Below are 12,558 nucleotides of genomic sequence, written 5' to 3' on the forward strand. Positions count from 1 at the left end.
CGGTTTGTTGAAAGTCATAATAAATGACAAGTATGGGTCATAGAAGGAAATGAAAAGAGGAAGGCCTAAAGGATTTAGTGACAGCAAGATATTGAAAAAAAGCTTATAAAAATTAAGGAAGGATAGGGGCTTTGATCTATCTGATTGTGCAACCATTGTGTTATACGCATACAAGATTCCTTCCTTTGATAATGCATATCGTTCTTTTTATAAAATAAAAATAGCCCTTGTACGACGATATGGCTCAACAAGATATGATTTGTCAAGGTGGATGATTGTATGGTTTAAAAGTGACACTGACAACACAGATCAGCTGTTAAAGATGGCCTGACTTTTTTATACTCCAAATGACACGTCGATGGGTGATCCGTGTGTACAGCGCGACTGGTAAATTTTGTCCGTTTTGGCGGTTATCTAAAAGTACACGGCGTTAACTGGAAAATGATTGGCCGTTTATTGGCAAATGATTGTCATTTTGGGCAAAGTCAATTTGGCGTTTACAAAGAGTTATTGTCAGCTGTGATGTAAATGGTTTAATTCTTCCTTTCACCCCTATATCTAACTAATATAATAAAGAACACGTTTTTCTACAAAGATGGGCACGAGAGTATCTATAACGAAGAAGGAGAAAGAGTTTTCAATCCGATGGAAGGTGTTTTGACCGAAATCGGTGGTCCAAACGTAGTACTCGAAACTATAGCGAACTAAAAGTGCTGCTTGAGCCTCAGGCCAGCAGAGAAAGAAATTACAGCAAAAGATGCGATAAAAAAAGCTGTAGAAGTGGTCAAACCAATCGACAATGGCATTCACAAAGATTACAATTGTCATATTTCTACATCTATTTTAAAGAAGACTACGTCCTTTGTCGTAATGTAATCAATATACTTCGTACATAAACCAAAGTCATCCTTTCTACTCCATATTAACACAACACATCATATCAAGTCCACAATGCTGATTCACGGCATCCATAATCTATAGCAATTGACAAACTTACCTTTTTGCGAGTTTAACTATCAAGTCGTACTCTGAATGTGGCTATGTTGTCAAGTTCTGAGCACCATTGGTTGAAAAGGTGTTCAAAAAGTCCTTTTTCATCCCCCATTGGTAATATACTATTTTGTTGCATTTCGCTGTAACTATAAAACAATAAAGTGTTCAAAAATAAAAATAAATGCACCCACAATGTGCACCCTAACTGCCCACTTCCCCTTTTTGGTTATCTTTGTAGTTGAAACTCAGGTAAGCTTTCTCTTCTTTTTTCTTGAAATAAAAGAAAGGGCCATGAACAGATGGAGGATCAACAGACAGTACAAGATCTTGATTTAGAAAAAAAAGCTTCCTTACCCAGAAGAAAGCTTTATTTGGTTATCCTATCGTAAGTGATTTGTTATGTAGAGTTTGACTATAACGTCTGTTATATAGACTATGTTTGGTATCCTTTTTGGCAGCATTTGATAATATTATTGTAGCAAGTAATACACCACTCATAGCAGCAGGTAATATTATATACTATATGCAGAAATAAATGATTGTAAACATGTTGTAGAGTTTAATGGTTTTGGACTGTACAACTGGGTTAATACGGTAATCACAACAACAAAAACAAAAGCATGTTGATTTTTATCCCCATCATTTAGGCCTTTCTTTTGACAGCATCTACCTCACAACCCATGTATGGAAAAAGCGTGGACATGTTTGGAAGACGAGGTTGTTTTTTATTTGCTACTGCATCGTATCTGGTTGGCTCCATCCTTTGTGGTGCAGCCCAATCGATGGTGATGTTGATAGTTGCTAGAGCGTTGTGTGGATTAGGTATAGGTGCATTTGATACCCTAATGAAGATTGTTGTTGCAGGCAAGATATACACAGAAATCAAATACGCGTGCATTATAATGATGCCTTGATATTAGATTACATACCCGTTCGATATATTGGTACCTATCAATCCATGCTGGGCATCTCTTGGGGATTAGGTTATGTTGTAGGCGCTCTCGTAGGTTAGTTTCGAATCGTTATCTATTATCTATCCATCTAATGTATATATATGCGACACTACAGGTGGCGTTGCTGTGGACCATTCAGGTTGGCGTTCGGTATTTTGGATGGCAGTAAGTGCATTTGTTTATTATTTGGGTACCAGATGACTAATACAATAGACTGCAGTTGGGATTGTAAGTTCGACTGCGCATTTGCGGTAATACAGACAGCTTACTCTTTTTTTTTTTTCTTTTAGCTGCATCCTTTCTCTCATCTTTATCTTTTTCGCTATCGAGGGACCAGAATCCGAGGAACGTAAGGTGGCAAAGAAGCTAGGCCAGATTGATTTCTTGGGAATCATCCTGTGGGTCTTGGCAACTGTATCCCTTGTGCTTGCCCTCAGTTGGGGCGGAACAAGCTACGCGTGGAACTCGGCTGTGATCATCAGTCTCCTTTGCGTCTCAGGGGTTCTATTGATATTATTCGGTCTACATGAACGCCTGTGGGTTAAAAGGGATCCCATCGTTCCTTTTGAGATTTTTACATCCAACCGTAGTACAGTCCTGATTTTAGTTGCAGCATTTTGTTATGGTGGCTGCTTCCAATCACTGATGACGTACGTACCCCTTTACTTATCCGTGATCCGTCAGGAAGACGCACTCGCCTCGAATCTGGAACTACTCTGCCTCGTTTTACTCGCCTGCATCTTTAACGTCATCACTGGGCTTGTTATCGTCAAGACAGGCAGATATACATGGGCAACGCGTCTCTCGCTCTCGATCCTTGTGCTTGCGTGCGGTCTACTTCAGTTCTTGGATGTGCGGTCCAGTCGAGGACTTATTGTCGGCTTGATGATTGTGACTGGAATTGGTAGTGGAGGAATGATCAACAGTGAGATCATTACAGCACAAGCGTCGGTTCCTGTGCATCAGTAAGTGTAAAGTAAATTGAAGAGAGATGAAACTGATTTTATTAGTGTACCTGCTATCGTGGCCTTTATGACCTTTTGTGATCAAGTAGGCGGTATCACGGGTATCACAGCCCAAGGCAGCATTCTTTCCAATCACCTCATTCAGACACTCAATGATCTCAATTTACCCAACGTCCAACCGTCGCTCGTTCGACAGAGTGCGTCCTACCTCTGGGGACTACCTGAGCCTGCTCGATCGATTGTCACGCGTGTCTATCTCGAGTCGATCAAGATGTCCTTTTGGGGGTCGTTTGCTTTTGCTTCAGCTGGACTCTTAGCTACCCTCGGACTCAAGGCGTATGTCATGCGAACAAAGTTACTCAAAGAAGAGACGATACCAACTGAAGAATAAAAAGATTAAAAATCCGACTTATCTCTTTTTTTTCTTTCTTTTTTTGCATTTTTTTCCCCCATGTCTTATTCCACACAAGTCAAATATAAAACAAAAGACGTACGGCTAACGATCGAGGATGAAAAGTATTTGATTATTGATGAGAACGATACAAAGGAGACTATCGACCTAGAGTTTATTTATGGCGTATCTGTGACTGATTCTGAACTAACCCTTTATGCACTATGGAAACAGCCTGTTATAGAAACAGGTTCAACACGACCGGCCGAGACACGATGGGAGCGCAAGACGATGTCGTATCAAGTAACAGACGAGAACCAAGAGTGGATTAATAAGCTTCGGAAGTTGACATTACCCGAACACCAAGCAACTCGGGTGATTGCATTTGTGAACCCATCCTCTGGACGACGTGGTGCGGATACAGCATGGAAGAATGTGGTGCGGCCAATGCTGCTTCAGGCTGGCTTTATTGATTCTCATCTGACTGTGGTGATGACCGAGAGTGGAGGCAAGACAACACAGCAAGCGCAGCAGATTGCACACGAACTGACTCAGGATACAGTCTTGGTTGTGATGGGAGGCGATGGTACTGTTCACGAAGTACTCAACGGGCTTCTGAGTCAGCCACTTTCTTCTCGTCCAATGCGTGTGGGGGTAGTGCCTGTTGGATCAGGAAACGCCTTTGCAATGGGCCTAGGGATTGATGGTGTAGAGCATGCTGTGCTAAGGATCATCAAGGGACATACCCAGAATTGTGGATGGATGAATGTTCGATTAGGCCAATCGTCAATTCAGGGCAGTGGATGGGAAAACGAGATAAATTACCGGCCAGACGATATGAAGCTGTTTATCGTCATGAGCTGGGGATTTCATGCACAGATCGTGTCCAAGTCGAGATACCTAAAATATTTCATGGGCAACCGACGATTTTCACTGGTTGCCATGGCATTGCTTACCTTTCTACAGCAGTATGAAGGTGAACTCATGCTCAAGGATGCAGTCAAATATAACAAGGAGCATCATCAATTCGACGAGCAAAGTGAAACCATTGTCGTCAATGACAAGTTTACATACTTTGTAATTAGTAAGCAACCTAGTCTCGAGAAAGGGTTTACCATTACTCCCTTTGCATCTCCTCTAGACGATCAAATGGATGTCATTCTCCTTCGAAACGCCAATGCAAACCAATTGACAGAAGCAAGCATGCAAGCCTTCCAAGGTGGAAAACACGTTAATTTGGATAAAGTCGATTATTTCAAAGCAAAAGAAGTCCTCTTGCGCGTAAAAGATAAAACCGAAATTTGTCTAGATGGCGAAATACATGATCTGCCGTCCAATGGCATTGTGCATCTCAAAGGATCCAATGAACCTGCATTTGCTGTCTTTGTGTAACATTGTCCACGTTTTTTACTTATTGAATTTGCTGTTGATGTCGTGATACACAAACATGGCAAGATTTTTTTTATGAATAAAATCCCAATTTTATATTTCTTTTTCTTTTTCCTTCTTTTCCTTCTTGACAACATAATCTCTCTCATTTTCTCATCCTCTCTCTTTCCTCTCCTTTCATTTAAAGAATTCTTTCATTTTTCGGTACTCGTAAGGTTCGAACCACAGACGATAAGATACTTATACATCTCTTAGATATGGACACCACCACATTGCCTCAAGAATTAATGTTACAGAGTTCAACTAATACGCCACCACGTGTCATGAATAGAAAAGTCAAAAAATCAATTGATGAAAACACAAATATGGTAAGTGCCTAATGACATTTTTCTTTTTCTTGGCTGGACAAATTAAAATAATAATAGATGAATAAAAAGAACGATGACAGCGAAGAAGATAGTGAAGAAGATACGTATTCATTTGAAAATGAAGTAAGAAATTAACAAAAAATGACACATTAATCAAATCCAGCTGATGATAATAGCAGCCTCCTTTATTGCTGGACCCTAAATCAAGTCAGTCAGATAGTGTATATCATGCTTATTCTGACAATACATGCTATCATCCTACCTCATTTGAAGGCATCAAAGAAGAGCCATCGGGTAATGAAGTGATGAAATATATTAGAAATAGTTTGTTTATATTAAAATTAATTATAGGTCGATTTCGCACGATCTCTCTTGATGACACAGATAGTCTGTCCGTTCAAGAAGCGGTCTATACAGCGTCTGTCTTTTCAAACAGAATACCCATGAAGTCTAGACGTTCTTCATCCCAGGCTGACTCTATTCTTCATGCTTTGGCTCCACCTTCTCACACTCTCAAGGCCCGCCGTTTATCCAAGAACAATGACCCAGAGCCAACCCAAGGAGAGATGAAACGAAAGCGTTCGATTGTACACGAGTACCAAAAAGAGCTCAGTAACCATAGTGCGGTCAGCCCGAGATTCATGACGCTACGTAAGCTGAGTGAAGTGACGGTGGTAAGTAATAGAGTCTATGATAGTCATCCCCCTTGCTCATCCGATATTAGCTGCCTTCACATGGCATTTCATTTTCAAACAGTCCAGATATACCGCCTGTTCCTCACATACCCCATATTCACGCCAATAATAATAGTAATAACAACAATACCATGGCAACTTCAGTCACCCATCCATCTCCTCCTCCTTCCATATCCGAACCCTCAGATAGTTCAAAGCCCGCGAGCCCAGATGCGCTATCAGGCATTGACCGCATCATCGAGGCTCAGCTGCAATACCATCTAGGTCAGATGGCCTGGCGAGTCTCCGAGAGTCATATCGAGGCACGTCGGTTCTGGGAAGAGCAAAAGAGTCAAGTCTTTGGCTTTACAACAAACGTGATTGACCGTCTAGAACGTGACTTGAATCAGCGATTGAAAGACCTGATTGATTCCAAAACAGACCTTGATCCCGATGTGAGCAGTCTAAAACGAGAACTAGAATGGCATAAACAGCAATTGGCTGAGAAACAGTGTCAGTTACATGAACTCGAGGTGCTGCGCATTAGAAATTCTGAATTAGAAAAGCAGCATGATATTGACGTGGCCATTATCAAGAGTCAGCAGATGGATAAGGAAAAGATTGAAGCTCGTTTGCTCAAATACGAAGAAACAGGTGCGCCCGGCAAGAGACATCAGATGAAGCTATTTGAACTCAAGTCTCATTCAAAGCAGCTCAGATCTCATGTTGCTCGGGTTGAACAAATCAATAAGACGCTCCATCAGCAAGTGAATGAGTATCAAAAACAGCTTGAGGCTAAGGACGAGGAGATCAAGCAACTGCTAACCAAAATGAAACGAAAATGCTCAAATGATAGTACTAATACGACTGCACGTTCTAGCAAGCATCAGACGTGGGTAGAAATTATGGAATCAGAAGACGAGGCCAAAAAAAATGCAGAAATGTGGGCAAACAAGTATAAAGAACTTGAGAAGGTACATCAGGAATTGGAAATAGACCACGCTAGATTGATGTCGGAAAAGGATCAAGAGATTCGACAGCTCAAACAATTAGATAGCATAAATCGTGTTCAGCTCGAATATATGCAATTAGAACTAAAGAAAAAAGTACAGCCATCAAAGCATGGTGCCTGTAATAAATACCAAATACAGGCGCCTTCACGTGTTTCCAAATCACAAAGCATTATTGCAAAGGATGGTTACTTGACATTTACAGCAGAGATCAATGGTCAATTATCAAAGTATTCTGTAAAAATTCCTCCAAAGCAAGCTCAAATACCTATTAAAAAGACAACCCTTAATCCAAATGCTCCTCCTTGGAGAGGCACTTTTAAGACCTAAGTGTATATCATAGAACTTTATAATAATATACCCGCCTACAATTACCCCCCTTCTCTCTTCTTCCCTTTTTTAGAACTCTTTTTCTTTTAATAAACCATTGCCCGCTAATTTTATCTGCATCAGTGTGTTTCAAATAGGCATGTAACTGTGTTTCTACTCTCAATTGACGGTTTTTAAAACGAGAGGCGGGGAATACAATTCCAGCGGGCGATGCTTTTTCTCAGCGATCGGATTTTTAATTTCCAAAGGGCGGCCATATTAATCGATAATCCACTGTTTTATGAAGATGGCAAAGGAAGGATTATAGAGGAAAAGGGGGAGGGATAAAGCTTGTTTCAGAAAGAAAATTTATACTCTCTTCACTCAGAAGCAATGTCAAAAAATATAGGAGAAAGTTCAACTTTTGGTTGCTTAGAGTTTAGATACGAGAATGGAGGTTGTTGCACTTGTAGAAAAAGTAAAGAAGCAAAAGGAACGTTACATTGAATACAGTATTGAGAAGAACCCCACTTTTTGTTTACTACATTAAATTGGAGACCTTTTACGCTGCGAAGTCTAAAAGAGAAGCAGAAGATGTAATCGATCGTACTGCTCAAAAGGGTTCAAAGAGAATAAAGAGTGGGAGTACTTTTGAAAAACAGACAAATAGAATCAACAGAGAAAAGGCTAAGCTTGAAGACAAACAAAGAGTTCATCTCTTGAATTTTTAAGACAATCACTTTCAAACCCGGATCAGTGATGTTACTGCATCTCTTACTGAAAAACCCAAGAAACAATGTTTGTATTTTTTTTTTTTTTTTGTAATCTTCAATCATAAAAAATGGCCGTGATCTCAGATAGATGACCGGGATAAATATAAAAAGAAACGTTTTCCAAAAAGGCACAACATCTTGTCCTTTATCTTCACTCGACAGCTTTAATTGTCAAACTATTTATTTAGATCTTTTGCTACAATAAAAATTTATACAATTTTCATATTGGTTTGTTTCTTTGCAAGAAGAAGAGATAAAGAATCAATCAAGTGTAACAATGATAAATTCAAAGAATATTCCACTGGACAGACTTAAGTTAGATAGAGACTTTGGTAGTGGCGTTGTAAAGTAATGTCATAGGTAGCGCTTGTAGCATTACCTTCCTCGTGTATTTACTTGTGCACATAGCGTTTCCCTTACTGTATGGTAATTTGTCCATAATTGCTTTGCAAGCATTAGGGTTGTTCCTATTGTAAGAGACTGTGAGTATTCACTATTCTGATATCATTTTTAAAACTTGCTTAAGACATTTCAATCCTCCTGATTTGTCGTTAAGCCCGCAAAATCGATAGCAACAGTGCATATTTTCTCTTTAGTAGAAATATACCAGAGTATATATAACAAATGAACTGAAATTTAGTTATGATTATGATAGTTGTGATAGTAGAATTCTAATTTTCTTACCCTGCATGTCATCATTTCATCTATTTGTGGCAACAAATTTTCTCTTTTCTTGTACCCTGTTTATAATTCTTCATCTCACCAGTAGTCTCTCTTTCAAGTTTTTGCACATTTGATCAAGTAAACGTACGCGTGTTTGGTCATCTTTTTTACTGGTGGATTTCCTCGCGTAGCCTAATAGAAAACACCCCTTTTCCTTCAAACTTTTAATAAACACTTGATTTCGAGGCAAGCGTTCAACCATGTCTTCTATTACACACTCTAAATCATGTGTTAATTATGGGCCAACAAAAATATATACAAATGGCCTTACCGGAAAACTCTTTTTTCAATACATACAGTTAACGAACTGACGTTTTCTATAACCACATCCTTAGTCTTCGATTCGGTAACATAGCTATCTCAGATAAAGCATATTCATTTAAGCATCATTGACACTAAATCATTCTATTATAAAGAGAGAAAAACAAAATAAAGAATTCACAAGATGTACTTGTTTATAATACATTTCATTACGTTTAGCTGTCTCTTTTCAAAGGATGAAAAGGTCCTGTCACAAAATTGGATTGTGATGGAAAGAACAGTGAAGATTTTTCTGGTTTGTTATACAAATACAGACATATTCTATTGACTTGATTTTTTGATATAATTCTCCTTATGCCGCCAGCAAAACTTCCTATCCTTGTGCTCTCCTTTGAGATAGCTATACTGAATCAAATCGTATAGATGCTTATAGTAAAATAGCAGATTATCATATCTTCCATCATAAGCCCCATTCAACTCAAATTGCTGTGCATATTCTACATATAAATAATAGATTGCTTCAATCGTGGATAGATAATTCACACTGATATCCTGATATCGCCAAAAGAATGTCTGCCTTGGTTCAATTGTCACCTTTTGTACCTTTTGAAGCAACGGTGTCTCTCGAACGATCGTTTTAGCCTGTTTCCAGGTACCATCGATAACAATAAACTTGTCAAATGAATCTCTTGGTATCTCGCTCAACTTTTTTGCATCTGAACCAGGGAAAAGCATCAATATCCGTTCTGGTTGTTCATATTGAGGCATTTTTTTCCAGTTGTAAACGGATACATCTTGATCAGCAATAACACGTGCATGAAGAGCTGTTGTTTTGCCATCAAGTTCACTTTCATGCTTAATTCTTTTTCAAAAATAGAGAGAAAGAGAGAAAATTAGCCTCATGTGTGCAATAGCTTGAAATCAAATTATTTACATGTCTATTGGCATTGGCAACTTAACAAAGGGAACATCGGATCGGTTCATTCCCAAGACTCGATAGCAGTAGTAGCAAAAATACTTCATTCGCTTATTGCAAGCTGGACATGTGTATCTATCTGTTTTCTTGTATAATTCTATATCGTCTTGTATCTTTAATTGAGAAAATGGTGAGTTCTTTCTCAACTCTTCAACTTGTTCAATGTCAATAATTGCCATTGGAAAGGAGAATAAAATAAAATAATAAAACGACTTCTCTTTCTCTCTTTTTACTATGAATTACACTAAATTAATATAAAATAAATTTAACTGGAAGAAGGTTCATTCAAGTTGCATCGATTAGGATTCAAAAGACACCAACGAGGTGTGTTGGGTTCCGCACCAATACCACGGCCAATCATTCTCAACACCCAATCATTGAATCGAGGCTGAACTTCACCAAGTGTACGACGGTTTCCCTTTTTGTCATAACTACCAGACCAATATATTTCAGCAGCAGCTGATGAACGAGGCCAGAGACGAGAATCAACAACGGTAGGACCAGATTGTTCTGACCATAGAGCGACTTCACCACCAAGTACCTTACCCTTGTGTGATTCTTTAACACCATGAGTCATGTCATAGCTGTAGATACGTTGCCAGGTCTTGAAAGGTGCGCACCAGGAACCGCCCACACCGCCATAGTTGAAGGAGTCATCTGCAGTTTGAGTTTGTGCAGGTGAGATATAGCGAGTATCATTACCAACCCATCCTAAATTACGATCCAAGGATTAATACAATATGAGACTAGATATTGATATATAAAGCTTACCACCGTGACCACAGTCAAGATAAAAGTAATCATAATTGGAAACAATCACATCATAACCTGCAGAGGTATAGTTGGAAGGAGGATTAACCCAGGACTGAATAATGGTATCAGTTTTGATCTTGCCACCATCCTTGACGGGATCTTCCCAGATGATAGATCGCTTCTTTTGCTTAATGACATAGTCAATAATATCGTTTGTAAAGTCATACCAAACTTGCTCAAAGGTAGTCTTGTGTTTTTTGACATAATCTGACATTTGCTTATTTGTGGGCCAGCATTTGGCATTCAATTCGTCACCACCAGCATGGTACAAAGTATCTGGGAAACGACTGGTTATTTCCTTAATAACATCCTTGACAAGCTTGATAGTTCCCGGATGAATGACGTTCAATTGACCAGCGGGGGGCTCGGCTGCGTAGGTGCCCCACCAAAGCCCGTGACAGGCCATGAGTTCAGGGTGAGACAAGGCAATAGAATCGGTATGCGCAGGCATATCAATTTCGGGGAGTATGCGCACGCCACGCGATTGGCCGTACTTGATGATAGTCTCGACATCCTTGGGGCTGTAAACCATGTCGGGTGTATAGGCGCCTTTCTTAGAGAGCTCAGGGTGCTTCTTGATGTAGATTGGCCATGATTGAGAATCGGTGATGTGCCAGTGGAGAACATTCATCTTGTTATAAGCCATGGCGTCAATGGTACGAAGGATATCTTTCACAGGGTAAAAGTTTCTAGCAGTGTCCAACATGACGCCACGATGGGGATAGGAGGGTGCGTCCTTGATATGGGCTGTGTGGGCAACGAGATGACCTTTGCTTGAACCTTGTTGAACGAGTTGGGCAAACGTTTCAAGCCCACGAAGGGCGCCTACCCACGTCTTGGCTTCGAGTGTTGCTTGACTACCTTTAGCAGGAACATCTAGCGTATACGATTCGTCGACGCCCAAGTCAAGTTTGGCCTTGTTGTCCTTGACAACAATCTTTAAACTTTGAAGCGTATCTCCTTGCTTCAAGTGTTCTTTGGAGGTAACTTGAACAGGAACCCAGCTTTCTTTGCGAATAAGCTTAGTGTAGCGTTTGGAGGCATCTTGAACGTAAGTATTATCTGCACCTGTTATCTTGAAGTTACTTGAAAGTGATTTCTGGGCACCTGTCCAGGACACATCTTGAGGAATAGGAAAGAGGAGTGTCTTTGCGTCAATGACAGTAGAAAGAAGGAGTGCAGCAGCAGTAGCGATAGAAAGTTTCATTGATTTAACAAAGAAAGAAGGAATAAAAAAAAAAAAAAAGAAAAGAAAGACAAAAAGAGAGGGAAAAGCGGCTGCAACTTATATTAATTTTACACGAGAGAGCAGTAAATCCTGTTTGAGTTTCATAATCAAAGATGTAACAGTAATAAATGACCAATAATGGAGAACCCTGAGCATTTGAGCCCTGACTTTATTCAGGGAAGAAATGGTCATCCAGTCATGGATAACGATCGTGATACGAATGCTTCGCATCTTTCTCTTTGTTATTCCCTTATGAAGTCTATCATCATGTGGTAACTATGACACAATGGAAGGAAAGGATCATTTTGATAGAAAAAACAGTGTCTTGATTACCAAATACTTAGTATAACAAAAGGGTGTTACATAATAAGCAAAGTGTAAAGATTTACTAAAACACCTAGTTACACCTGTTTAGGATACTCATTTAGTATATAAATGAATTCTTAATGAAAGTTGATAAAGTGAACCTGTGTATTAGATATAATTTATCTCTTTCTTTAATTAAAGAAAGACTTTTAGCAACTATTACTTCAACATTTCAAAGATATTCACGCACACAAAAAAAATGATTCAGATCCCACGGTTTCCTTTTGGGATCACAGACTTTTTTCTTTTTTGCTGTAATCAGGGTAAGCTTGGTCCCTGAATTGGACTTTTGTTACACACAAGTGAAATACATCAAAGGACCTGACAGCAAAAAAAGTGACTAGTTAGAGTCTATCTTTGAATTAA

At 39.4% G+C, this 12,558-nt stretch overlaps 6 protein-coding genes across 6 annotated transcripts; 3 read left to right on the forward strand and 3 right to left on the reverse strand.

Moving 5' to 3' along the window:
• Window positions 1–1,060: 1,060 nt before the first annotated feature.
• On the forward strand, window positions 1,061–3,351 carry RHIMIDRAFT_22378 (MFS general substrate transporter). Its single transcript, XM_023607488.1, has 9 exons — window positions 1,061–1,378; window positions 1,426–1,499; window positions 1,550–1,587; window positions 1,641–1,857; window positions 1,914–2,000; window positions 2,062–2,111; window positions 2,167–2,174; window positions 2,237–2,911; window positions 2,957–3,351. Exons 1-9 carry the CDS (start codon window positions 1,293–1,295, stop codon window positions 3,300–3,302), a joined length of 1,581 nt encoding a protein of 526 aa, XP_023464995.1. The 5' UTR covers window positions 1,061–1,292; the 3' UTR covers window positions 3,303–3,351.
• An 11-nt stretch (window positions 3,352–3,362) lies between these two features.
• RHIMIDRAFT_244500 (uncharacterized protein) lies at window positions 3,363–4,694 on the forward strand (the record flags this gene model as incomplete). The annotated part of the gene is made up of 1 exon (XM_023610082.1): window positions 3,363–4,694. The coding sequence occupies one exon, from the start codon at window positions 3,363–3,365 to the stop codon at window positions 4,692–4,694; it is 1,332 nt and encodes a 443-aa protein (XP_023464996.1).
• A 716-nt stretch (window positions 4,695–5,410) lies between these two features.
• On the forward strand, window positions 5,411–7,153 carry RHIMIDRAFT_22428 (uncharacterized protein). The gene is made up of 2 exons (XM_023607500.1): window positions 5,411–5,733; window positions 5,784–7,153. The coding sequence occupies exons 1-2, from the start codon at window positions 5,503–5,505 to the stop codon at window positions 7,071–7,073; spliced, it is 1,521 nt and encodes a 506-aa protein (XP_023464997.1). The 5' UTR covers window positions 5,411–5,502; the 3' UTR covers window positions 7,074–7,153.
• A 1,193-nt stretch (window positions 7,154–8,346) lies between these two features.
• On the reverse strand, window positions 8,347–9,022 carry RHIMIDRAFT_257247 (uncharacterized protein; the record flags this gene model as incomplete). The annotated part of the gene is made up of 2 exons (XM_023611262.1): window positions 8,510–9,022; window positions 8,347–8,415 (listed from the first exon to the last, which is right to left on the reverse strand). A coding segment is annotated over exon 1 (166 nt), but the record flags the coding sequence as incomplete, so codon positions are not given.
• Window positions 9,023–9,130: 108 nt separating this feature from the next.
• On the reverse strand, window positions 9,131–9,964 carry RHIMIDRAFT_238728 (DTW-domain-containing protein; the record flags this gene model as incomplete). Its single annotated transcript, XM_023609024.1, has 2 exons — window positions 9,131–9,671; window positions 9,744–9,964. 2 exons carry the CDS (start codon window positions 9,962–9,964, stop codon window positions 9,131–9,133), a joined length of 762 nt encoding a protein of 253 aa, XP_023464999.1.
• A 28-nt stretch (window positions 9,965–9,992) lies between these two features.
• On the reverse strand, window positions 9,993–11,844 carry RHIMIDRAFT_257253 (beta-hexosaminidase 1 precursor). The gene is made up of 2 exons (XM_023611263.1): window positions 10,557–11,844; window positions 9,993–10,496 (listed from the first exon to the last, which is right to left on the reverse strand). Exons 1-2 carry the CDS (start codon window positions 11,803–11,805, stop codon window positions 10,051–10,053), a joined length of 1,695 nt encoding a protein of 564 aa, XP_023465000.1. The 5' UTR covers window positions 11,806–11,844; the 3' UTR covers window positions 9,993–10,050.
• Window positions 11,845–12,558: the final 714 nt, after the last annotated feature.

Source organism: Rhizopus microsporus, assembly GCF_002708625.1.
Source record: "Rhizopus microsporus ATCC 52813 unplaced genomic scaffold scaffold_11, whole genome shotgun sequence".
Lineage (NCBI taxonomy): Eukaryota > Fungi > Mucoromycota > Mucoromycetes > Mucorales > Rhizopodaceae > Rhizopus > Rhizopus microsporus.

Bases quoted from the DNA above. Each gene is read 5' to 3' on its own strand.
- RHIMIDRAFT_22378 (XM_023607488.1), top strand. From the start codon at position 1,293: ATGGAGGATCAACAGACAGTACAAGATCTTGATTTAGAAAAAAAAGCT. The intron at 1,379-1,425 runs GTAAGTGATTTG...TCTGTTATATAG, and splicing joins CTTTATTTGGTTATCCTATC to ACTATGTTTGGTATCCTTTT. The intron at 2,001-2,061 runs GTTAGTTTCGAA...GCGACACTACAG, and splicing joins TGTTGTAGGCGCTCTCGTAG to GTGGCGTTGCTGTGGACCAT.
- RHIMIDRAFT_22428 (XM_023607500.1), top strand. From the start codon at position 5,503: ATGAAGTCTAGACGTTCTTCATCCCAGGCTGACTCTATTCTTCATGCT. The intron at 5,734-5,783 runs GTAAGTAATAGA...ATCCGATATTAG, and splicing joins AGCTGAGTGAAGTGACGGTG to CTGCCTTCACATGGCATTTC.
- RHIMIDRAFT_257253 (XM_023611263.1), bottom strand. From the start codon at position 11,805: ATGAAACTTTCTATCGCTACTGCTGCTGCACTCCTTCTTTCTACTGTC. The intron at 10,497-10,556 runs GTAAGCTTTATA...ATCGTAATTTAG, and splicing joins TCTTGACTGTGGTCACGGTG to GATGGGTTGGTAATGATACT.